The sequence below is a fragment of the Rousettus aegyptiacus genome, unplaced genomic scaffold (genome assembly GCF_014176215.1).
Source record: "Rousettus aegyptiacus isolate mRouAeg1 unplaced genomic scaffold, mRouAeg1.p scaffold_m13_p_4, whole genome shotgun sequence".
NCBI lineage: Eukaryota > Metazoa > Chordata > Mammalia > Chiroptera > Pteropodidae > Rousettus > Rousettus aegyptiacus.
In genome coordinates, this window is record NW_023416307.1 from 111,554,605 (window position 1) to 111,581,813 (window position 27,209).

The 27,209-nt window shown below is 44.7% G+C and overlaps 1 protein-coding gene and 1 pseudogene across 4 annotated transcripts in view; one reads left to right on the top strand and one right to left on the bottom strand.

Moving 5' to 3' along the window:
* FLNB (filamin B) overlaps positions 1 to 22,806 on the bottom strand; it is a 131,119-nt gene extending 108,313 nt beyond the window's left edge. For 2 of the 4 annotated variants that reach the window (XM_016131579.2, XM_016131578.2), the window contains exon 1: positions 22,354 to 22,645. In XM_016131579.2, coding sequence (XP_015987065.2) covers positions 22,354 to 22,645 — 292 coding nt within the window. Of the gene's footprint in view, positions 1 to 22,353 lie in introns of all 4 variants that reach the window. The other 2 variants (XM_016131572.2, XM_016131577.2) reach the window with 2 other exon arrangements.
* Positions 14,767 to 14,885, top strand: LOC118602430 (annotated as a pseudogene).
* Positions 22,807 to 27,209: the final 4,403 nt, after the last annotated feature.

The following is a 27,209-nucleotide window of genomic DNA, read 5'->3' on the forward strand; positions in this document are numbered from 1 at the left end:
TTCTATCATCTATGCCATTTTCCCCGGTTCTCCTGGAATCACTTTTCTCTAAGATTTTTTCATCTACCAAATCCTAATCCAGCAAAGTAATGAGTCCTTCCTACCAGTCATAGGCAGTTAGCCAACCAAAGCCACATATGTCTGATTTTCCACTCGATATTTCTGATAATCCTTGTGCATTTCTTACTTTCGGCAGTAAACAAAGGCATTTAACAAAGGATGCTGGTATTACAGTATCAATTTGTTCAACAACATCTACAGAGATTTGAGTTTCTACCAGGTGCTTGGTGGTCCCGGTTAAGTCAGTACAGCCTTTCCCAAGAAGGGGCAGGACTAAAGTGATAACTAAGGAGGTAACTGATGGAGTTGAGGTGGTTCGCGAAGCATTAGATTCTGATTCTAAGCAGGCTCGCTTGGGCTCAGAGTCTCCAACAATATTTTCAAGAATTTATTACACCACTGTTTTCATTGATTTTATTTTTATAGTTACTATCCTTTATGGCAAGTGATAGTGGTTTTCTATTCATGATCCTATTCTATTTCTGTTTGAAACAAAGGAATATAAAAATGAATAGATGTAAAGAAAAAAATTCAGAAAATAATACTGGGGCACCAAAGTTAGAGTCAAAAGGAAAGTTTATTAAAGAAGGGGTAACACTTCATAGAGCATGGTCTCTTTCTCAGAGGCAGAGTGAGAAAGCCTAAGAGAGACTTGGAGGGAAGAGATAATAGAGAAATGAAGACAGCGAGAGAGACAGGGACCCCCAGTTGAGAGGGACCCCCAGTGCTGGGGATTCAGTTTATATGTCATTCTGTAGTTCCTGTGAGTACAGTTTAAAGGCTTTGTTTACCCATTTTCCTTTGATATGGACATACAGTGAGGAAGAATAAGAGTCTGCAGCTTGAAAAGTTAAGAATATACAGTGTGAGGGGCTGCTGGCAGCTCCTAGCTTCTGACCCATAGGTTCCTCATGGTTTTAGCCACAGGGAATGAGTGATTTTGATTTAATTTTGTGTGTAGGGAAGCACTGAAGACCTCGTTTTTCCTGTTTTCCCTTCACTATGTCAAGAAATGGTTTGTTAGCTATCACAGCAGAAATCTTCCTTTATTTCCTCGTGGTCTGGCCTTACGGCTGATCAGCATATTGCAGTCTCTAAATACAGCTTGATTTAACATTTTAGTTCTCTTGCTCCTCCCTACATTAGGAACACAAGAGAATAAATGAGTAATTCTATATGACGGATTTGAAGAGGGCTTCTGCAAGGGAAGAGGCATCTGAACTGGTTCCTGAACTCTGGGGAAAGGAGTGGTCAAGCAGAGGGAAGAGCCAGGCCAAGGCACAGGAGTATGAAGGAGAGAAGCACTGTCAGCAGTTAAGGAGTTCAGTGCGGCTAATGTGAACCCTGAAGCCAACACCAGCAGCCCCCAGGGGCATAACAGAGTTTGTAGGCTCTTTGCAGGGTAAAACTCAAACCATTATAAAAAGGGGAGTTCCAGTTCCTGTAGTTTCATCAAGATGAATGATGATAAATGGGTTTCATCTCAAGAACCAAATGGCTGCCCGAAGCAACATGTTTGGTGGGAAAGAACATTATGTCAGCTGAATGCCCAGCAATGTCTGCCATGGAGAGAAAAAAGTGCAGCACAGGGGCCAGCTACCTGCTGACCTGAATCTGGATCAGTGCTCACAGTTTACAGATGAGAAAACTGAGGTCCAAAGACAGAGCTGATGAAAAGCACAGCCAGAGTAAGAGCCAGGCCTGTGCCTTCTCCATGTTCTTCTCATTCCATGCTCCAGGATCCCCTTTGACTTCATCTGAGTCACAAACATTTAAGGCCATAGATTCATTACAAAGAAAAGCACATTTGCTCAAAGTCTTGAGTGAATTCATTAAGAGGCTTAAATTTACAGGTCCAAAACGATTACGCTTTGTGGAATAATAAAGGCCCTGGTGAGATCACCAGTAAGAAAGGGGTGGTCTCATTTGAAAGCGCATCACTGTAGAAAGTTAATCCCAATAAAAACCTTTCCCATGCTGCTGCCCCAAGCATGTCGTGCTAGGCCAGACTTCACACGTGGTCAGCTCATCTGTAAATAGGGAGGCTTCCTCTAGCTGGGGCTATGATGAGGAGCCACTCTGACTGTCCAACAAGGAATTCTTGAAGCGTTCACTTTCCTTCGAACAGAATCTTCCAATCTGGAATAACATTCAAAATGACTGAGGCTGCTGGTTTGTCAGAATTCCAAGCCCCATAACTGCAATCTTTTTTTAGTTTTTAATTGGGGAGAGTCACTGTGGCTGAGCTACATTTTCCTCTCCTTCCTTCATCACAGACTCTGGAAGGCAATCAAACCCCTTATTTCTCATACATTCATTCTTTCGACTCTTCCTCCTAGAAAAGGGAAGTTGGGGTACCCGTTGCTTTCATGAAGCTGCCATTTTGCACCCTCTTTAGATGGAAATTCAACAAGTATATAAGACTAAGGATCACAAATTAAGTTACCTGGTATTTTAAAAGGCATGGATGCCACTTAAATTTGAAATCAGTATTTTATAGTAATACCTTTTAATTATATAGACAGCTTAAATGAAACCTCAAGCATGCTACAATTTACATGGTTTTTTTTCTCTCTCTCTCTCTTTGATCTGCTTGTGAGGTGAAGAGGTAATCTCGCTTCAAGGAGGGGACAGGTGATTATCCTAAGTCACAGGCCATATACCACCACAGCCAGTGACACCAGAGTTTCATAAAATGAAGGGAGTTTCTAAAGAACAAATAGCAACCTAGTATAGCAGTAATTCACTGTGAGAAGCCTCCGGAAGTCCATTCTTCCATCCTCTTCAGTGTCCCAGATTTGGCAGGGAGGGCAGAGGCAGGACATGTGATCTAGGTTAAGCCAATGCCAACAAACACTCTGGCCAGTGATTAGTTAAGAACAGGACAGGTAACCCAGGCTGGTCCAATCACAGTGAGCTTCAGGGCTTTGAGATTGCTGTTAACAGTGAAGTAAAAACCTTTGTCGTGGAGGACAGAGAAATAAAAAGTAACTAAAGCCACAGCTGTTTTAACTAACCAGGTTAAAAAATACTGTCTTTTAAGAAAAAATACTTCTTGTGGCTAGGATGTGCAAGAACTGGAACTCTCATACACTGTTGGCAGAAATGGAAAATGGAAAAATTGGAAAATGGTTTGGCAGTTTCTTAAAACGTTAAACATACACCTACCACATAATCTAAGCATTCACTCAGAAAAAAAAGGAAATATATGTCCACATATAGACTTGTACAACAATGTTCATAATAGCTTTATTTGGAAACAACTCAAATGTCATCAGCAGCAAATGTCTAAACAAATTATGGTAAATCCATACAATGAAACACTGCTCAACAATAAAAAGGAAGGAAATGTTGATACAAGCAACAAGAAGGATGAATCTCAGAATAATTATAGTGAGTCAAAAGAAGACAGACAAAAAAGGAGTATGTACTGTATGATTCCATTTACATAACACTAAAAAGTGCAAACTGACCTATGATGACAGAAAGCAGATTGGTAGTTGTTAGGGAATGAGAGTGGGCAGGGAAAGATGAGGGAGGAAATATACAGAGGCACGAAGAAGCACTTGGGGCTGCATAGATATGTTCACTATCTTGTTTATGGTAATGACTTCGCAGTGTTTGTATGTACGAACAAATGTGTGTATGTATATATCAACATCTCTCAAACTGCACACCTTTTAAAAGTCATTCTTACAGAGACTCAGCAAGACCCTTCTTTCAGAGCAAAATATGAGAAACATGGCACATGACTAATGTTTAGAACTTGAAACTTTGCCCTCAGTTCAGGGGATACAAACACTTCCATCTTATATATTTGTGTATGATGCAAAATGATCACCACCATAAATGTGGTTAACATCTATCACCATACATTGTGACAAAAATTTTTTTCATCATAACTTTTAAGATGCAATACAGTACTCTCTTAGCAACTTTCAAATATACAATACAGAACGATTAACTATAATCACACACTGCATATTAAACCCCATGACTTATTTATTTTATAACTGGAAGACTGTGCCTTTTGATCCTATTTGCCCATTTTGCTCACCCTCCATCACCTGCCTCTGGCAACCACCAACCACATTCATACATCAATGGACACTTAGGTTCTTTCCATGTCCTGATTACTGAAGATAATGCTGCAATAAACATGAGAGTGTTATATCTTTTTCAAGCTAGTATTTTCAATTCCTTTAGATAAATACCCAAAAGTGGGATTGCTGGATCATATGGTAGATTTACTTGAGGATGCTCCATACAATTTTCCATTGTGGCTTCACTAATTTACATTCCCACCAACAGTGCACAAGGACTCCCTCATCTCCATGTCCTTGCCAACATTTAATTCTTATCTTTTTGATAACAGCCATTCTAACTAACAGGTATGAGGTGATAGCTTACTGTGGTTTAGATATGCATTTCCCTGATGATTACTCATGTCAAGCATGTTTTCATGTACCCGTTGGCTATTTGTATGTCTTCTTTTGAAAAAAATGTTTATTCAGATCCTCTACCCATTTCTCAATGGGATTGTTTTGTTTTTTGCTATTGAGTTGCATGAGTTCCTTATATATTTTGAATATTAACCTCTTATCAGATTGTAGGACTTGCAAATATATTCTCCCATTTGGTAGGATGCCTCTTCATTTTGTTGATGGATTTCTTTGCTGTGCAGAAAGTTCTTAGTTTTATGTTATCCCACTTGTTTATTTTTGCTTTTGCTGCTTCCAAACCATACGCTTTTAAATGTGTCATTTGTTGTATGTCAAATATATCTCAATAAAGTACTTTCAAAATTAAACACTTCAAGCTCATATGTTCAGGTTCTCTGGGACACCAAAACCACCGCCCCCTTAGTTAGGGAACCACCCAACCAAAAAATGATCAGGCTTGATTTGGGCCATAACGCAAAGGTGTGCTTAGAATGCAACTCTCTCATAACACTCATTCCACTGTTGAACCATCCCTTACTCTGGATCTTTACTGCTGTTAAGGGCAATGCAAATATTTCAGCAGTCCCTTGAGTTATTCGCTTAGACAAGAAGCAATTGACTGGAAGCTCCCGGGGGCAAATGTTTAAAGCTCTCTTTGCTTTTGAGAAACTCAAGCCTTCTCTGTTCACAGGCTATACAATGGGAGGGGCCTTACATTCTAAGGTTATTAGCTCAGGAGTTTCAACACATACTTGGGGAGTGGGAAGGAAAAATCTTGCTAACTGTGAATGTCTTTTGTCTTAATACCATCCTGGCATCTTGAGAACGATCTGTTTTCTTTCTTACAAGCTGGGCCCAAGCTTGTCTTCAAAATAAACAAACAAAATAATAAAAAGTGGGGTACTTTTCTTCCTTCCCTTGGTTAAATTCAGTAATGCACTGTACTAGCATTAAAATTTTAGATCAATTTTTTATAAGAAAAATATTTCCAACAACAATAAAAAACACACACACATGGGAGGCAGAAAATAATAATACAGTATAACCACCTCATAACTAAAGAAATAAAATGTTACAGCGAGTTGCAAGCCCCTGCACACGCTTTCACGACTGCATACCCCTCCCTCCCCTACCCCAGGCAACCGCTATCCAAAGTTAGGTTCTGATCGTTCTCATAAACATATCTGTATTTCTACATATGTAGAATAATATCATAGTGTATGTATCTTCCTGCAATTTGCTTTTTTTGCTCAACATTGTTTGTAAAATTTATGAAGGGTGATACACTTGGAGATACTGCTAGTGCCTGTGGCCATCCCTTTGGGCCATGTCTGATTTCAGCCACAGTTACAGTGGGCAGTCCTGTGCACGCTCAGATCTCCTCCTGGGACCACCCACCAACTCAGGTGCAACCTTCTTGTTTTCCTTTTTTGCCCAAGCAGAGCCAACACGTGTGGGCACCCAGACTAGCAGTTAGAAGGAATTAATGGCTCCATCATTGAGGAATAGGAGCTGGTGCATCTCCAGCTTCCTGACCTGCTGCAGGTGGACAATTCTGGAAGCATTCTGTACACTTCTCAGAACTGAGCTCATGCTGCCCACTGCAGCAACCTCGATAATTCACCCTAATACTGGTGCCTCTCTCTCCTTCCCTGTCTCACTTGCCATTTCTTCTGCCTGCTTCCTGGGATCACCTTCCCCAGTAAAGGCGCCTCCACTTGGGTACAGGTCCTTATGGCCAGCCCACTCTCAGGAGACCCCAAACTCAGCAGAGGTCTAGTCTATTCACATGTATTGCTCTGCATTCCATTTTTATTGACATAAAGCATTTTAAAAGAATATACCATTTTATGATAGAGTGTCAAAATAAATTGAGTTTTTAAGTGATATTTGATGATGGAATATAAAACTACATAGAGTCTGGCTCCTAAGTTATTTATAATGTGTTATGTGCATACATGTACAGAAAAATGGAAGGGAATATAAACAATTCTTTTGTTATCACTTGGCAGTGAAATTGTAACCAATTTTTCCACTTATACTATTTTATGTATTTTCCCATTTCTATGCAAAAACATATATAGTTTACCCTTGAACAACACAGGGATTAGGGGCGCTGAACCCCTATATATAACTGTGTGTGTAACTCTTGACTTCCCAAAATGGAAGTTGTCCCTGGGTATCCATGGGGTACTGGTTCCAAGACCCCCAGAGGATAACAAAATTTATAGATGCTCAAACCTCCTACATAAAATGGCGTAAATCAACACATACAGTCTGCTCTCCACATCCACGGACTCCCCATCACAGATGGAAAATAGTATATGTATTTATTGAAAAAAATTGTGTATAAGTGGACATGCACAGTTTCTGCAAAGCAAGATATACCATAAGATTGGACCTCAGAAATGCCTCAGGCTAATCTCCCAAATCTGTTCAAGAGTCAGCTGTACTATTTCTAACTAGGAAAAAAAAATAAATGCTATACAAATATACAACTGACATCAGCAGTATTCCTACAATAACGCAGTGTGGAGGAGAAGGCAGGAGTGCCACAGGAATCCGGGGCCTGACAGGAGTCTGGGATCTACCTCCCAACAGAACCTGTGGGCCTCCAATGAAGGGACTCCATCCCCAGCTCTCAGAAAAGCCTCACTGGTCTGAAGGTAACCCATCCCCCTTGCCAGGTACTGGTCCAAAAATGCCATGTGATCCAATTTGAGCCAGTGAGACATAAGGAAAGATCTGTTGCTGGCTTCTTGAAAAGTTGTTCTTGGCTCATAAGAAACTCCCAAGAACCATCTCTCAACCTCACAGGAACTCACCGCTATGGGAAACCAGAGAGAATCAGCCTCAGGACTAGGACTAATGAAACCAAGAGAACAGAGACCCAAAGAACCTAGGTCCTTAATGACATCACTGAGCCACTGGATCCCAGAAACCCATAACCCATAAACTGACATAAGGCAATCAATTTCCTTGCAGGTGAGCTAGTTTTGAGTTCCACTGCTTGAAGCTGAAAGGATTTTTACAGCCCCCTACTCCCACCCTTTGCTGTCCATTTCATCTTGACTTAACCCATACACAATATCTTAGAGGCCATGACATCACTTGTCCCAAACCCCATATCCCTCTGAATGTCCTGATGTCAATCGGCATGACTAACCAAACCCCAAATCTGACATCTCCCTTCACCTCCACTCACTTCCAGCCTAAAGTAGTAAGAACCTGACCCCTTCAATCAGAAAATCATGGGATTACCTGGCTATCACTTCCTGAATACTTCCCATGTGGCAAGTACTTTATAAACTTGAGCTCATTCAATCTTCACACCCACTCTTTCAGGTAGAAACTGTGATTATGCCCATGTACAGGAGAGAACATTGAACACTGAGGCTCCAGGGAAATCATGGAGCTCGATCCTAGGTCACATATAAATTTCAGATTCAACCCAGAGCTGCCTGACTCCCAAGTCCTTACTCTTACCCACAACCTCCCTCGTCCCAGAAATCCAGAGGAAGCAGGTGCCCTAAACTAGCAGATGGACAGAAAAATCAGACTCAGCCTCATATCCCCCCCACCTCAAAGAATACCACTCATTCCTGGAGATTAGCCTGAGGCATTTCTGAGGTCCAATCTTATGGTATATCTTGCTTTGCAGAAACTACAGGACCTGCTAATCACAGAAGGAAAAAAAATACTGTGGTAAAGAATCTGTCAGGCATTTTGTTTTATCTATTGACATAGACTCTAAGAGAGCTCAAAACTCAAATCAAGGTTTAGGGAAATAAGGTTGGTTACCATTACATAAAGGGTTAAGATGGACCAATATCTTAACACCATAAGAACAATACTTTAATATATCCAGTTTCTCTAGAATCATTCTGGACTGAAAGGTTTATCATTCATTTAAAAGAAAAAAAAAAACACATCTCAAATTAAAAAAAAAAGTTTTCTAACCAACCCCTACACATATGACAAAACTCAGGTTTGTGGTTTTCTTACTGAAACCTCTGTGGCCTGCCCTGCTCTTCACTCACATTCAATCTACTCCCATGACTCCTGTTAGACTGTGAGCATTCTGAGGTCAACGGCCCAGGTCAGTGACCAAGTCCCAATCCCTCCTATACCCCTAGCTGCTACCACAGCTCCTGGCACAGCTCCTGGCATGCAGTAAAGGCTCCACAAGTATTTGTTGAACAAAGCACCTATATGTTACTACTCTGAGCTATTGGTGACGTTCTATCAGTCCCTCTGTATCACAGAGAGATACTATTCTCACTCCAATTCTTTCTCGATCCTTCTGTGTCAGGGAGAAGGGCTTGGCGTGGTGCTAGATTACTCTGGACACCTCTCTATCTCTGGCTAATTTTCCTTTTTAACCAATAGAGCAGGCCTCCCATTGAAAACAAACAACAGCCTAGCTGGAATTTAATAACATTTGTGGTTACCTTCAATTTACCTAGTGACAGGCTTTTCCATTATGATAGTGACAGTCTCCTTTTTGACTACATTTTATTTTAAAAGTGAGTCAACTGCAGGGGGGAAATGTTAAGTGAAAATGAAATAGAGACAGCCATCGGACATGGTAAAAATAAAGACAGTGGCTCCTTTACAAATGACTAAAAGTTTGGGAAACACAGACCTCGTCCAGTTCTCCCATTTTGCAGATGAGGAAACAGGCTGAGAGAGGGCCTCTTTCCAAGGCACCAGTGATGGTAGAAGCCGGCTCAGCACTAAGATCCAGTGTCGAGGTCTTGCCATCTGCCTAGGACCCACAACCTTGCCAAATCCAGCTTGTTCTGGGACTTTCCCAGGACCAGAAACTGGTCTCCGGAATCAGAGCAGGTTAACACCTGCTGATCTTATTGATAACACCTAATTGATGGTCAGCTTTAATAGCTGATGAAACAAAAGCTATTGTGCAAGTGTTTAAATTTTTGCCCTGTCACATGGAAATAGCAACCAGGCTGACTAATTTCCCGTTGTTAAAACATGAGTCTGCATTGGTCACTCACTCAAGTAAAACTCTCACAAATTCTACCTTTGGGAAAGGTATTCTCTCAGTCCCCACAAGCGCAACCTAAAAATGACAGTCCCCTAAAAGGCTGTAGTATTTGAAATCTGGCCCAACCAAGGAAAAAAGCAGGCAGCTTGTCTTCAAGAGGCAACTGAGGCAAACAGGTAGTTACATAAGTCACAGACAGATCCCTTCAGCCTGGCACTGCTGAGACTAGTGTACCCCTGAAAAGAAATGAGAATGATGTTCCCCACCCCCACCTCCCACATCCCTTCTGGTCTTAAGAGCCACAGATTTTGCTGTTGCCACCCTTTTCCGGTCACTCCGGCCCAGCAACCTTGCATGCTATTTGTACAGGGCGATCCTAGAAGTCCCGTTTCCAGGCACTACTGCAAAAATATTGTCACCAGCTCCAGGACATGGGGTTGGACAGTGCTGGGTTTAAGACTACACCCAGGGCAGCAAAAATCCTGGCAGATGGTATAGGCAGCCCCACTATGTGGATCCCAGATGTCAAAGGGCCAGAGAGAGAGAGAGAGAGAGAGAGAGAAAGCAGTGCCCAGGGCCAAGGCAGGAACAAGCCAAGTTTGAGAACTGTGTGTGTGGAGGGGGTGGTGAGGGCAGCTGGCATTATTCCCCTTTGTTCCAGACTGAAAGTACACAAGGCAGTCATCACAGCCTCACCTCCAGAATGACTGCTCCCTCTACAGCCCCTTTGATTAAGCCCTAAAAAAGATTTGGAGCTTCATAGTAATAATGCTGATGCTAACACCACAATAGCAGTGGCTGTCATTTACTGAGCACTTCCTATGACCAGCCGTGCTGCTAACGGCTTTAGATGCACATTCTCTTTATACCTCAGAACTCAGGAAGGCAGAGAATTTTATTACATGTTGCATATGGAAGACAGGCTCCTAGAGGCGAAACAACTGGCTAAGGTCAGCCAGCTCTCAAGAGATAGTCACGACAGACCTACAAGCAAGCACATCACCTGGATGGTGTTATAGTGGACATTTCCATGAGAGCAAAACAAGGAAAGAAAGAAATGGGAATGAAGGACAGTCTAAGAGAAAAAAGCAAGGGTTAAAGGGAAAAAAAAAAAAAGAAGAAGAAGGGCAAAGGAGCTAGTCTTAAAAAATAAATCCATTAGCCAAAAAGGACAAAAGGGAAAGTGAGGGACAACATCGAGAATAGTTAGCATCTGTTTTCTATCCTTAAAGGAAGCTTGGCCAGATGACCAGGAAACGCCGCTGGCCCAAGGTTCCCACCCAAAAGTTACTCAAAATCAACTTCTAAAAACAGCCCATTAGGTATGAAACATCTTTGGCCAATTTCTGGGTATATTCCCACCCACCTCTTCCTTTCTAAGATAATTAAGTCACTTCTTCCTCCAGCCTGGGAGCGGGGGGCACCATAGGTCCAGGAGGAGGAGGAGTGAAGAAGGAAGGTGACAACCAGCATTCATGGGGCACTCACTGTCTGCCAATGACTGGCCCAATGCTTTATAGGGATTGTATCATTTACTCTTCAACAACAAGCGTAGGGTACTATTATAGGCTGGGACACTAAACCTCAGTGAGGCCAAACAATTTGCCCCAAGTCTCCCAGTTAGCAATAGGGTCTCACTAACCCATACTCTTAAGTGCACTCAGTGGTGGCTTAGTCCGTATCCAGAAGTGGTTTCCATTTCATCTCTTTTGCCTCAAACAACGCCAAGACAAGGTGATTCCATGGGACTGGTGTCCTAAAGGCTGAGGAAATAACATCTCCAAAAAACCAATACCATAGAGACCTGAGGGCTGCATGTAATTTTCAGACTTCTAAAAGTTCCCAGGCAGGCAAGGGTGAACCAAGCTACTCAACTAATTATGTTAAAGGCACATTTGAGACACAGTTAAATTGCTAATGGAGCTGAGCAACTAAAACATAAATGACTTTCTACCTGGGCTAGGTCACAATAGTTACCAAACATAATAACTAGTATTAAGAGACACTGGCAATCCCAATAAAAATTGGTCCTGAAAACTTTTAAAAGACAGAGAGTGGTTGGAACACTCCCACCCTGTGGCTGACCAGAACATATTTCTAGACCAAGGGAGACTTGCAAACCATAATGAGCTTCAGCTAAGATCTCCAATTTTAATGTTGGCCACAGCTCAGCAATAACTAATGGATGAATCTTGTTACAACCAGAAGTATGACCAAAACAATTTCACAAAACATTTCCAGTCCACAGTTTCTTTCTTTTTTTTTTTTTCTGAGAAAATGCATCTCTCTCTTCCCTAGTCTGATCAAAAGGAAGCAAAATTCTCTAAAAGTAGAAAAGAGATCCATTAAGAGTCTTCACAGGCAATGTGTTTTGAAGTTGTATTTCTTTATGTTCTTGAAATTTTTTTACAAAAGACTCTAAATATAACTTTTTAATGTCCCCCCCAAAAAAATTATTAGAAGTAAATTTCAGAGACATGATGAGCTGATGGCTTTCCTTTGGGGATTGAAATCTCAGGCAAGGGTTTGAGTCAGAGTCTGTCATATATGGCTGATCTGGGCATGCCTCAGTTTCCTTCTCTTTATAATGCAGATTACAACAGTAACTATATCTCTGGGGTTTCATTTAGCTATTATTGAAAAGCATTTATCAGAATGCCTGGTACTAGTAGGTGCTCAATATATATTCACTATTATCAATTAAAATATTACTATGATTATAGTAAGTTCCAGTGGCTTCCTTTTATATTCATTTTCTGAGCCTCACAGACAACTTGGAAAAGGCCTCATTATCTAACAGCTGACGCAAATCACAGATGTTCAGAGAATGACTATAAAGTACTGAGATCTTTAAGTTCATCATCACTGTCCCAAAAACTAAGTGTTTTACTGGGACCCCAGACCCAGTTGTTCACTACACTTAATGACCATTTCACAATAGGCTGCAAAGGACCACTATTTTGTATTTTCTGAAAGCAAATATATTATAAACAAATCAATGTACCAGATTTATTATTCAGCCCACCTATGCTAGTTTCTGTTTATGTATTTAATAAATTATTTATTGTAGTGCTATGTAACTACTAAATGGCAGCTAAGAGCCACAGAGACAAACAAGAGTTACAGTGCCCACCACTGGAGCAGTCATTATCCAGTGGGAGAGCGAGACAGGCAAGTTAGGAGAGCAATACAGCTCAATAAACTATGGAATGGCACCAGCAAGGCAAGGGTGTGTGTGGTGGGGAGACTGTGGGTGTTCAAGAGAGAGCCTCATGCCCTCCAACCTCAAGTATAACTCCCCATGGATGTCAAACAAGAGTGCCAAGTAAAAAAAAAAAAAAAAAAAAAAGGGGGGACAGCAAGGCAATTATGGTAAGAGATACACGCCCTGCAGAATGTGTAACATGACACCTGGATCATTTCCTGTAAAGGACTCCTCAACTAGAGAGGCATTCCCCAGGGGCTAGCTAGCTGCCTCCTTTACTGGAGATAAGGAATGTGACAAGCCACTGCCCAAGTGCCTGCCAGCCAAGATCCACCAAGGCTCCTCCTTCTCAGAACACTTTCTGGGTTCTGCCCCTGGATGGCCGGAAGCTCACCGAGGGGCCCCCACTCCCACCAGCAGCATGTCCCTGACCTTCCAACTTTAGCCTCTTCTGAAGAAGAATCTTATAAACAGAACCCAGAACTACTTAATTAAGGGAACCACCAAGTCACAAAGGCCTTCGGGGATCTGAGCTCAAAGGCCTCAGCACCTGAGGTTCCCTGGGGGGCAGGGTCTGCCCCCCTCAACCTCTGACCTGCTTTACCCCACCAAGGGAACAATTACTTTATTCTTGAGCAAGAAATACCAGGTGCTGTTGAGCTCCCAACAGCCTATAGAACACCAAATAATTCTCATTTTCCCTGGAATATCTGATAAATCACTTCAGTGAGATACAAGGAAATTAAGGTGATTCACACAAGCAGTGCAGAACCAGCATGATAAGAACGTGATTTGGGGCGGGGAGGGAAGAGGATAGGGGAGATGGAGGAATCTCATTTTAGCCATGGAGAATTCTTTCATACCTTAGCCTCCATGGGAGGCCTGCCTCTGCCTGAGTCACAAGCAGCATGTGGCTGAGAGTAACACCATTCCTGTTTGTCAGAAGGAAAGCTGACTGCTGCTACCCTTTTTTAATCTAAAAATCTGAATTTATGGGGAGCAGCAAATTTACATAGTCTCTGCCACAAATCCCCACCCATTTCCCTATAGCTCAAAAGCCAAAATTCCACACTGTGTTCCAAATAATTCCAACCTCTTTGGTTGCCTTTATATCTGAACGGAAATTCCAGAAAAGTTGTCTGGCGTGGCAAAAGCTGACCAGCCTTATGAAAATACCCAGAAAGGTGACCCATTTAGTCAAAAGAGCTTTCAGATCTCCATGAGAAAAGGAATTCACGCCAGCATAAAGGGCCTTCAGAGAGAGAGAACAGGAGTGTTGTGTTAACGCCCAAACCTTTCAACAAGCCAGCCCTGCGATTTCTGGGGAGCTGAGCACAGAGTGGGCCGGCCAGCCAGACTAGCTTTCTCTCTCAGGAGGACTGCTGCAGGAGAAGCCCTGGGGGCCACAAGTTCAGCTCTGGAGCAGCAGCTCGGAGCTGTGGTGCACAGTAAGGGGCCTGCCCACAAGGCTCCTAGAAGATGAGCAGGGAGTCGGCTCGCTGGCTTGGATTAGAAGCAGGCAGCTGCCTAGTGCCAAGGCTGCCAGACTGACAAAGGCTGAGTGCCAACCAGGAAAGAAAGGTTCTGCTCACCTGAAAACACCATCCAACACACCCTCCACAAGTTAATTTTTAAAAGTAGCAGAAGGAAAAGGTAAGGAGAGGGCATTTCTGACAGAGCACAGCAGTGCCAATGGTGACTTGTCACCAAGGGTCTCCCAACATGGCTGGGTCTGAACAAACCCCTCCGCGTCCCCCAAGTGGTGTGCTCTGTGAACCACACAGGACTGCAACCAGGCGACACTCCAGGGGGCCCCTCCTCCTCACCTCTGGCTTAGGGGCCTCATAAAGAAAGCCCTGTCCGAACCCCCAGAGCTGCCCTCGGCTGGTCCCTACTGTCCAGACCTGCATTGATATCACTGCCCCTGGGAACCAAACAAAGGCAGGGAAAGAACTAGAGAGATGTCTCCAGAACTGGAGAGAAGGACCCAACTGAAGCTCTAAGGTGCTGGGAAAGGTAAGGCAACTGGGCCAAAAAAAAGTTTTGTTTTAGTCTATGGCCATGCCACCCTGAATGCACCTGATCTTGGCTGACCTTGGAAGCTAAGCAGGGTCGGGCCTGGTTAGTACTTGGATGGGAGACCACCTTGGAATACCAGGTGCTGTGAGCATTAAAAATAAATAGGTAAAAAGTTTTGTTTTGTAGAATATTACAGTTTCACTAATTCGAATTAGTAAAATTTTAAACAGAATACGAACAGAACTAAAGCAGTACAAGTCTCTCACTACAACATATTTATTTTACAAATGTGGAATCCAACTTCAACATAAAAAAATACAGCTTGATGCAGGCAAGCATCATGGCTGGCATGTGAAATGAGACTGATCTGAGCCTCAGTATTCTCATCTGTAAAAGGAAATATAAAGCCACTCACTTTGCAGGGTTCACAATGCGGATTAGAAGTAATAAAGGTAAAGCACTCAGGACAATGCTTAGTAGCCAGCAGGTATGGAGAAAGGCTGGATATTGTGTTAGAGGGTAGGTGTGTACACCTAGACATTGCTCCAGTCACTGAGGCTCAGATCTTCTTCGCTTCCCATGCCAGGCGGGCATGGTGCTTGCCTGCATCAAGCCATATTTTTTTCATGTCATAGTTGGATTCCACATTTGTAACGTAAATAGATATGTTGCAGTGAGAGACTTCTACTGCTTTAGTTCTGTTCATTTTATTCTGTTTGAAACACAAATAGCATCATCAGTGTGTGTTCTTGGTACCAAGAACAGCCAAGGAATATGCAGGAGGAACACAGTGTCCTCCTTGCCAATTGATAATGGGAGAAGGGAGGAAGTCAGACATTCTGTCAAAATAATTCAGTCATGTGGTCAGTCCTGACCAAGTGAAAAAAAACTAACTGCTCTTTGCTTATAATATAAGAAAACCTTGACCGAGAACATTCCACCGCACAGGTTCCACCGCACAGGTCAAAAGAGGATCAGGAAGGCAAACGTTCTTTGGTAAATTTTGTAATCAGACAATGAGTGTAAGTAAAATGTCGTCAAATTGTTTTTATAACTGAAAATCCTGCAGGAGAGTTATGGCAACCATCTAACTATCACTTATCAAATGAACATGCTTAAGGCAACTGCTCAAAGGCTCTTAGAAGATAGGCTGCAACTTCGGATTTTTATTTTTCTTGCAAAAAAAAAAAAATCATGATACTAAGTGACCATGATTGAAATACCTAATAGTTCCATCCTTTATATCTTATACACCTATTTACCCTCACCTACTGTTTTATCACTTTAGTCATAAAGAGAACCATTTGTTTTTCTAATCATCTTTCCCAAAACAGGAGCTTAATTACCCAAGAAAAGTGAGCTAGGCACCTTTTAAAAATACAAGGCCACTTCCCAAGCCCCAGAAGAAGAAAGTACTGTTGTTTATTATACAATAAGCTGAGCCAATTTGATGATTATTGAGCATGTTTAATGAATAACTAGATTTACAACAGTAATGTAAAATGGCTTCCAGCAGAGTGAAAGGCAATTTTAATCGTTAGAACAGCACGCGTTTAGATTGAAATGGCTCATTCCACTCGATTTATTTATTTGGTTCAACTCATTAATGGAGAAAAGGCTTATAATTATAGATCCACCTCCTTAACCGAGGATAACTAAAGATGAAACTAAATGCAGAATAGCAATATGGTGGGGCGGGGTGGGGGAGACAGAAACACAGGCCCCTCAGGGGCCTCCAAATAGGGACACTGCACGCCAAGGGCACACAGGATAATCTATTGAAGCACAGAAAAACCAGATCTTGTATTTGGATGTGTCATCTAAAAATAAACTAAGCTTTACCAATATTTAATACATAGACTGATGGTAGTATAGGTATATAGCTTACAAGTATACATATATGAGGAACAGGAATATTTACAAATTTCTCCTGAAAAGAATGACTGGAGCAACAGTTGAGAGCTTCCCAGATTAGGTGATCAATCCATTTCACCTGGGTTCACCTGTCCTACTTCGATCTCGCTCAAGGAAGATCTTCTGATGGTTGTCTTCAGCCTCAGAAGGCCTTATGTGAGCCAGCCCTCTGAACTCTACCTGACATACTGCGCTGCTCTAGTGCTCACCTAGCTAACTGTTTACCTGCCTAATTCTAGCAGGCTTTAGGTTTCAACTTAACCAGCCCTTCCTCCAGGAAGCCCTCCAGATTTCCCAACCCACCCAGCCTGAAGGAAGGTGCTCCTCCCCCACCTTAATCCTCACTATTCACAGCATAGTCCAGAAAGAAGCAACTAGGAATTGGTTGGAAGTGAATAACCTCAGCCTTCACCCTGGACCTGCATTTTTAACCAAGTCCCCAGGTGATTTGTGTTGTAGCTAGAAGTTTGAGAAGGACATTCCCTGGTTATGTGTCTCTGCTCCACGCTGAGCAGTCTGTGATGCAAGTCAGGACATGACTTTCATTATTCCTGTGGCTCTAGCACTGGGCCTGGCTCAGTAGGTCTTCCATCATTTGTTGAATGAGGAAAGGAAGAAAAGATCTTGGGAGGCATCGTCATCAGAGGTTCTAAACTGAAGGGAAGGGAATAAGCTAACACACCGGATGATTGCAGTAGGACTGGCCAGAGAACAAATGGAAGACAAGACAAAGTCCTGAACTTAGGTTCAAAAGCACAATAATATTACTGATAATGTCATTTTACAGATAAAGAAAAAAGGTCAGAAAGGTTAAGGCAGTGAACCAGAGTTGCACAAATGCTAGGGGGCAGAGAGGGGATATGAATCCTGGCAGTCTAGCTTCAGGCCCATGCCCTGAATTATTTGTCCATATTTAGTATAGCCAATATGTGCTGACCTGAAGAGAAAGCAGGATGATGTGGTACTCCGCCCCCGTCCCCGCACTCCCCCCCCCCCCCGCCCTGGCCATGGAGCCACTGTGGGCAGGGCCCAAAGGCTCTGGGCCTGGGCATCTTCTGCCCAAGAAGCAAGGCTGCCATCCTCAACTAGCCAGTGACGCCCGCCTCACAGCATAGAACCAGAACCCTGGGCAGGGATGGGGGGAGTACCCAGGAGACATAATTTGGCTCTAAATCAAAGCCCTCCTTCAGCACAGACTCTCCAAGAACAACGGCAGCTGCTGACTGGCATGCTGGCTCCACCGTTGCTGGAGGAGCTCCGCAGAGGCCCAACTGCCATCTGGAAGTGATTTGGCCCAGAGATTCCTGAATGGGGTGGGAGGCTGGAATGACCAGCCACCCGGAGCTCCTGTCCAGCTCTCGGAAACAAAGCTGGTTGTGAATGGGTTCCAGAGGCAGCCATAACATAACCAGGGGTCATCCCCTTCCAAGGAGGGGGCCACTCTCGGGGTAATCTATAACCCCATTATAACAAACAGAATTAACATTAGCCGACCAAGCTGGTCTCCCCAAAGCGGCACAGATTTTAAATCTCCTTTCAGTGTACAAACCCTCCAGTGTGACTCCTGAGAATATTATTGGACAGCACTCGATTTATTAAACAAACACTCATATAGCACTTACTATGTGCCACAAACTGTTTCAAGCACTTTTTAAAAATGTTAACTTGTTTAATTTTTATCAAGGTAGTTACTGTCCCCATTTTAGTGATAAGGAAACCAAGGCACAGAAGTGTCTTAATAATAGTTACTTAGTGGCAAGTGGGATTTGAACCAAGAATCCTTGCTCTTTACTACAAAAGCCAACTCTGACACTAATGTGTTACTTGGTTGCAAATGGAGCTGAAATTGTTCATTCTGACAAAACATGCTACTTTGCTACTCTTTAAGCATACACTGGGTCTGAACTACATTGCCTAAAAGACACACTGGCATTCACTGGGTAATTCTGGAAGAGTAGAATTTAGGATTATTTGTATGTTATTTTGGTGGGGGTGGGACAAAAGGAAGGAAAAGGGGCTGAGTGGCACAGTGACCCACCACCCTGGAAACTCTACCCAGTGACCTAAGGTCTTGGGAACACGCACCACTTGCTCTGGGGCACTGGCCTGGCGCAGGCACGTTAAGTAAACATTAGGGTCAGACCACATCCCCTGAAAAGGACAGAATTCCTTTTTTCTAAAGGATCAAACCAAAACACACCACCCAAACTTCTAGACAGACTTGATTGTCATTCTTGGGCGGGGAGACCCCTTTTTCTCCAAGTTGGCTGGGCTGCCCAGTGTTAGAAAGGTTTTTGGAAAAACAAGTAAATAAAGCTGCCAGCTCTGGCAGGCAACTAGAATTAAATATGCTGAGGCCTCACTATGAACTGCCCAAGATATAATAAGAAACTAAAGAAAATCTTTTGAATGGAGCCTAGGATGGGACCACCTTATAATCAATTACAAATATGAATAAACAACCAGGGCCATCTTTCAGTGAATTTAGACAGAAAAGTCAGTCTTCTGGCAGCTTTTGACCCCTCATCTCAGAACTGGGTGACTATACACAACTCTAATGATTCTCACAATGTATACTGTTGAGTTACCCGAAGCATACAAAATCCTGTATTCATTCAAAGCTATCTTCCCAGATTCTGGAGTAAAATGTCATCCACTAGGTAGCAGAAAAGTCCCCTACTTCCTCCCTGCACCAAAAAAAAAACCAGTGAAGACAGGGCAACCATTCCCTCAACAAATTCATCTAGACACAAGATGAGAGATGCAAACTGATTCTGCTCACCTCCCAACATGATACTCATCTCATGGGACCATCACAGTTCAGAGGATTAATCCTGTCACTCACCTACCAGCTTAAGAACCCTGCTTTGTTACAGGTCAGAGACTCAAAGTGTGGATTTCCAGCCACTAACCTAACATCCCATATTTAAAAAGTGTTAGAGGGGCTCTTTGTTCAGAAGATAGGGGATGTATTTTATTCATTTCTGACACTGGAAGGCAAATCAATGAAGACTCAACTTCAGCTGGGCAGAACTGGGTTCCAGTCACCATTTACTAGCTGGGTGACCTCTGCAAGTTACTTCACTCCTGTTTCCCCATCTTGAAATAGAGATAATAATACTAACAACAACCACAACTATAACGGCAACGATTTTCTAAGCATTTGGCCAGGACTGAGGCAAGTCCTTAGGCTTCCCAGACTCGCTGAAGATCACTATGTAAATAAGGAAACTATACTCCAGGATCCAAGGTGATGATCAATGGGGTAATCAACAAGACACAATTAACATGCCCTCAGATTGGAGCTAGTGTCATTATCAGCACAAAGCAACACAGCATACTTGAATTTAAGTCCCAGCTGGATATGACTTTTTTTCTGAAGGGCTCTTATCCAGCAACAGTCCCAGAAGCAAAGGGAAGAGGCCTCAGGCATTACTCCCACAGGAGTTCTGGCCCTTGGCATATCTCCCTTGGTCTCCAGAGGCTGGAAAACCTGTTTGCCTGAGATTTTTCTGGAGAACAACCAGGAATGACAGGAATCATAAATGTGGTCACATCTTTTGACCCCAGGCATGCCACTTTGGGGAATAAGATCCAAAAAAATGATTTAAAAGGAGAAAAGAAAATAAGACAATGTAACTTGTGGTGGGAAGAGGTCTACAGCGAGAAACTGCCAATAGCCTACAAGCCCACAATCAGCGAAGGAGAGGTTAACCCTGGAATGTCAGGACCTTGGAAGATACTATGGCCTGGGTAGGTTCAGGAATGGAAATCATGAAGGTTAGAAAACTGCAAGGAACCAGACAAAGTCTAGAATGAGGCCCCGAGTTCAGGGCACTTATGGGAAGCCATGCTGGAAGCAGCTGCAGCCTCTGTAAACACTTGGTAAATTAGGCAGTCCAGGATTTTCTGGTGTTGTGGTTTGGGTTTTTTTGTTTGTTTTGTTTAGTTTTTTTAAAGAGATTTCATGTCATGTTTGGATACTCCTGGTTTACTTTTTAAGTTTCTTTGTTCAGTTAATTAAATAAATACATATTTTTAAAACAAAGAAAGGATCCAAGTTAAGCCCGGCCAGGCTTTGAGATTCCTCAAAGGAAAGCTGGTTTCTGAAAAGGAAAGAATTCCAGGAGAATTCTGAGGTTCTCTTTCCCCAGTTAAAGGAGATGGGCCCCCAAAAGACAATGACAGCATGCGCCACAGCTTCACTCTGCAGAGAAGCCACCTTCTTCACGGAGAGGCTAACTGGGCAGTGGCAGCTGCCTGGGTCCAGGAAGCAGCCCTGGCTGCCAGGACAGGTGTGGAAGGAGAGGGAGAAACCAGGAGACTCAGCCTAGAGGGAACCCCTTTTATGAGGGAGAAAGTCCCAGCAGCCACACCCACCACCCTTTCTTCCTATCAATGGGGTTATTACAAGGTCTGGTTTCCTCAAGAAGAGACCCTAGACCCAGGCCTGAGCCAGCTCCTCACTGACAAAATGCTCACCTGGCAGAGCACACACACAATGTAGGCACACACATTCTCTGCACACCCACGCTGTGTGCACACACACTATCCCTCTTTGCACACAAACGTGCTGTTTAGACACATGTACTATATGACAGCCCACACCTTCAGCAACCTTGTGACCCTCCTGGAGGCCCTCCACTCGCCCAGGGCATAGTGAGGAACTGACCCTCATTCTTCTCCCCCAGCTCAGGGACAGAGGAACCCAACACCAACTCCCTCCCTCCTCTCAGGAAGACCCTGGTGTGGAGCAAGGCGGGGAAAGGAAGGCAAAGTCTCCTTTAATTGTCACCCACTTCCTTCAATTCTCAGCTGGAACCTGCTACTTCCAAGACTTCGGTAAGTCAATTAATCCTCTGGACCCTCTTGTCTGTAAAATGGGTCTAAACGACAACCCAACTCGGGGGATATGTAAGGACTAAGGTTAGTGGCAGACAGCGCCCACTAATTTGGGTACCCTACGAGGCAGCAATTCCCATTAACACAACCATCTCTAAATTATAACTTCATAGGGGAGAGCGGGCTCACCCTGCAGCTCTGGCCCACAGCAGGAGCTGGGAGCAGAGGGAGAGAGGCGGACACACCCCCGGCGGCTCCCCTTCCCACCTCCAGGCCCACACCCATTCCGGAGACGGCGGGGGAGGGTACCAGGTCCCTCTCTCCACCTGGGCGGGGAGGCCCCAGGCTCACAGAACGGTCCCACCCCAGGTCTCCTCCCCTAGCCTCTGAACCAACGCCCATTCTACCACCGCCGAGCGCACCAGACCGGGCGCAGCGGGGCGAGCGCTCTGGGTAGCAGCGGAATAGGGCCCCACTCCTGGGGCCAGCAGACCAGAGGTTTTCAGTCTCCCGGCTCCCTCAGGGGCACCCCGGGCGCAGAGAAATGCCACAAACCCACCTCTCCCCGTGCTGCCCCAACTCAAGACCTCAACCCACACAACTCGTCAGAGACATACTGCCGGGATGCATGGCCAAGAACTATCGCACGAGGTCGCAGCCCAGGGGTTGGCACCAGGGAGGGGGCCTACGTTCCCTATGCCCCACCCCCCCCGGGGGGCCGACGCCCCCCGGCGTCGAAGCGCAAACCCAGCCAGCGCCTGTAGGGTGTGATGTGGGCGTGCGGCAGGGAGCCCCAGCATTTTGCAGGGGTGCGGGGTAGGGCTGGTGTACCCGCCGGCGCCTGGCCGGGCCAGGACACTCACCGATGGACACGAGCTTGATACTCTCACGGTCCAGGAACTCGAGCGCCACGGACACGTTCTCGAGCTGCATTTGGCGGAAGGTGGGCCGCTGGTGGTATTTGCGGTACATGCGCTTCTGGCTGAGCACTTCCAGCAGCGCGATAAGCCGCAGCCCATCACTCAGGTCGGTCTGCAGGTTCCCGATGCGTTTGTTCACGCACTTGAGGTGCTCGTTGCACCAACGCGTGAACGTGTTCTGCTGTATCTTCTTCCATGGCGCGTCCTCCGCCAGGTCCTTTTCAGTTACCGGCATCCTAGAGGCGGGGAGTGCGCTACGCGCAGCGAGCTGCCGGGGACTGGCGTTGGGAGGCCCAAGGGCCGAGGGAGCGAAAACCAAAGCGGAGGGGGAGCGGGACTCGAACTCGCTGCTACCGGAGCGGCGGCCGGGGTTGCTCTGTGGCAGCCTGCCCCTGGCCGCGCGAGGCGGCTGGCCCCGCGCCTGCGCACTGAGCCGACCCGCCCCCCTGAAACCCAGCCCCGTCCCTACCCGTCCGCGGGAGTTCCCGGAACACAGTCGCCCCCTGCCGCCTCAAAGGGCGCTGCTGCCGCTTTCCTCCAAGGTGTGCAGTAAAGCAGCGCTTTGTGCTCACCGCCTCGAGGAAAGGAAGCTAGGGGAGAGATATCTGGCTACTTAAGGTCACCCTGTCCCAGAGTAAGGGGACGTGCAGAAGTAGGGAGCTGGAGAGAACAGGAGAGGATGGCGGCGTGAGTCATGGGGAAGGAGCCTGTGGGCATGGTACCTCCTCCACCTACAGGTTTTTTACTGAGCTCTTGCTGTGTGCCAGGCGCTGTTAGGCACTAGAGAACACCGTGAAAGAAAAAGACATTTTACTATTGGTATAAATTAAACGCATAAATAATAACATTATCATTCATAACATCCTATGAAGTGCCTACTCTTAGCCTGTGAACCAGTGGTAAATAAGACAAACTCATTCCTTAATCTTGAGTTCATAGACAGACTAATGGGAGAGAAAAGTACAAATCACTTATCACAGTTTAATAGTAGTAATATAAATGTACAGTAATTTGCAATATATATTAGTTCCCTAATGCTGCTGTAACAAATTACCAAAACTTTGTCTTTAAAAAAACCACAAATGTATTATGCATCTTTATAGTTTAGCTGTCCCTCACAGATCTGTCTCACTGAGCTAAAATCAAAGTTTTGGCAGAATGCATTCCTTTCTGAATGGTCTAGGGAAGTATTTCTTTCCTTTCCTTTCCTTTTCCGACATCTAGAAGCTTCCCACGTTCCTTGGCTGTGGCTTCTTCATTCTTCAAAGCTGGCAAACGTCAGGCTGAGTTTTTCTCACGCTGTCATCTTCTTCTCTATAATCACATCTTCCTCTAAATCTTTTAAGGTCCCTTGTGATTTCATTGGGCCCAGTTGGTTAATCCAGAATAATTTTACATTACTGACTAGCAATCTTAATCCCATCCTGCAAACCTTAATTCCCCTTTGCCATGTAAGGTAATATTCACAGGTTCTGGGAATTCAGATGTGAACATCTTTGGGGACCATTATTCTGCTTACCAACACCATGTACTGAGCACCTGCTCTGTGTTCATCCAGTTTCTGTGCTAGGTGATAGGATACAGCAGAGATCCAGGCCAAACCTCTGCTGTCAAGAGCTGAGTATATAAGAGTAGCAGCTAGCATTTCCTAAGTAGCAGCTCGCTCTGCCCCTGTGCCAAGAGCTGTGCTAAGCAGTTTCTTTGTTATTGGCCTCATTTGACAAGAGTTAACTGAGGTTTAGTGGCTTGCTCAGGGCACACAGCACAAACAGGACTGGAATCCAGGTCTGTAAGGGAAGCACGGGGTTCCCTGGGCTCAAGAAGGGACACCTAACCCAGGATTGGGGGAAGGTAGTCTGGCAGGCAGGCTTCCTGGGGGTCCAGAGCTTCCAGCCCAGCAGTTGCCCCGGAGAAGCCAGTAGATTTGTGCTTGTAACAGTCTGTAACAGCTCATTTACATACAATGTTGTAGTGCTTTGTTCACACAGATTACCTCACTCACTGGAAATGCTCAGGACAGCCTCAGGGGGAGAGTGTATTACCTGGCCCTAGTCCTCGCCCATTGTAGGGACACAATAACTATTTGAAGGCTCATTCCAGTACTTTGTGATTAAGCAAAGAGATTTGCTGGAGGTCAACTGGTAAAGACGAGTCAAAGCTGGATTTGAATCTGGGTGTAACTCCAAAGACTGCACTATGCCTAAGGGCCACCATTCTGTTCCCGGCCAGGGCCTTGCCTTTGTTTTTACAATTTGAGCAGGAGATTCACTAGTGGTAACTGCCTCCCCCATGCCCAAAGCTGGTATCTCAACACTTTCCTCCACCCAAACTCATCCATCAAAACTTATGGGTCAGTGTCTCACTCCCAAAGGGACCTCCTCCCTACTCGGTAAGACTGGAAGTAATGCGATCAACTCAGCTCAAGCAGCTAATAGGAAGGTAATAGTCATGATTAAGAGCAGGGAGCTGAGGCTGCCCCTGACTTTTTTCTTTACCTGCTACCTATACTTTAGTAACAATATACCTCCTAGGAGTTTCTAATAAATAAGAAACTATGTGTCTAGCACTTAGCATGTTAGTATCTGCTAAGAGAGCTGATACTATGTTACCATGATTATGCTGATGATATCATAATAATATCATGACTGTGCTGTGAGCAGACATCAAAAAACAAAAACTGAAAGTTCCAGATTTAGAAGCCCGCTTTCCAAAGGGAACGGAGATGGAGAACCAGGACTTACAAAATGAATTTGTCCTCCCCAGTTCCATCTTTCCCCCAGAGCAGGGCCTTCTCATTTGTAATTTTACACCAATGTCCACACCCTGCCAGAAAGAAAAAGAAGCAAAATATAAATGAAAATATTTGCTCTGCCTATACTCCCTAGGGGAAGAGGAGCTGGTTCTCTCAGCAGTCCCTGGAGAGGTGGGAACCACTCACCCTTCACCCCCAGCTGGGCTGCAAAAGTCCCAAGACCATGTGGGTGTGGTGCTGAGGGGTGTGGTGCTGAGAGAAAGCCCACTCTGGCAGGAAGAGGGAGGAGGGGCACTGGGAGAGCAGGCCTTCCCCAAAAAGGGTGGCAAAAGGCAATGGCATTCTGAAGGCCCAGACAAGGTGGGGGCTGAGAGTAGGCAGGCTGCTGGGAGAAGGCACAGACCTTCACCCCAATTATCCTATTCACCCACTGCTAAGGTGGAGCTCAGAATGGGCAGGACCTCATGACTGTGATTTTACCCGATATCTCCTCTAATCCTACAACTATACTAAATGGCCACTTCCTAGTGCCAGGTACTGAGCTAAGTATCACATGTCAGTGAGTTATCTTTTTTAATCTTCTCAAGAACACTATGAGCTTGGTGCTATTATCATCCCAATTTTACACATAGAGAAACTGAGGCTGCAAAAAAATCAAATCACTTGCTCAGGGTCCCTTTGGTATTATGTATCAGATTCTGGATTCAAACCCTGGTCTAATCAACTTCAGAGGCTAGTTCTCAGTCTCTAAGCATTTCAGTCCCTCAGAGCCCATAGCCCTAACTGCCAGAAACATAGTTTGCCTGGCGATGGTGAAGGAATGAAGGCGGTGGCCACCATTCACTAGACATCTTTGTGTTGTTCATTCAGCAAGGGTGGGGAAGCAGGGGCTGCTAAGGGCCTTGACTTCCTCCCTCTGGGCCCTCCCTGCCCAAGATGGAACTCATGGCCCAAGCATGCCCCACACCCAACCCCAGGCTTGCTGCAATCACACACACACACACACACACACACACACACACACACACACACACACACAGACATGCCAGTTTGCAAGTGACTGGGCCCTCCTTTCCACTGAGTCTGGCTTTGGCTTCTTTGGAAGATTTATGTGTGGGTCTGGTTTGTTTGTTTGTAAGTGCAAACAAATGCCACAGCACTTTTCTGCTAGAGAAAACCCTGTCTCACCTGGCAAACCCAGTCTGCCTCACAGCTGAAACAGAACTGCCCCTTTGTGGATGGCTGTGCAACTGACAAAGCCCTTTCCATCCTTATCACAGCTACTCCCCCTTCCCCTAGTGCTCTCCAAGCCAAGATTAGTATTATTATTCTCAGAGGCTCAAGGACAGGGACTATTTATCTTTATTCCTAGGAATTAAAAGAGGGGAGGCATTCGTGAATACTCACTGAATGCCAGGGAGGAGGGACTCACTGGCAGCTCAGCTGGAAAGATTAAGTGACCTGCTCACAGTCACACCGTGTTGTGTCGGGGGCAGAGCTCAATGTTCTGTCTTCTGTCTCTAAAACCTATTCTCTAGTGCTGCTTTTGGGTGTTCAAGGCTGTTTATTGCAGCAGCACCATTGATAACAGCCCAAATATTCCTCACTGGAAGGTCCTCACATACGATGCAGCCCTGCTCCTTGAAGCATGGTCCCACTAGCACCTGGGAGTATGCAGAATCTCAGGTGCCACCCTGGACCTACTGAATCAGAAGCTGTAGTTTAACAAGATCCCCAGGGTGATTCATGAGCTCATTAAAGTTGATAAGTTCTGCATTACAGTATATCTGTCAGGTAAACTCCCTTGGCACTTTTTTAAACAGAATGGGGTGGATCTACACAAACCATGTGAAAAGATCTCAGAATTTATTGTTAAATGGGGAAAAGAAAAACAAGTTATAGACCAACATGAATTTGTTTAATCCAATTTGTATGCTCTCTTTTTAAATACAAAGAACACTAATGTATGTGAATATATGCACAGAGCTGATCAGCCAGGCAGCCTAGCAGGATGCTAGTCTGGAAAGAGAGCTTAGATAGCACTGGA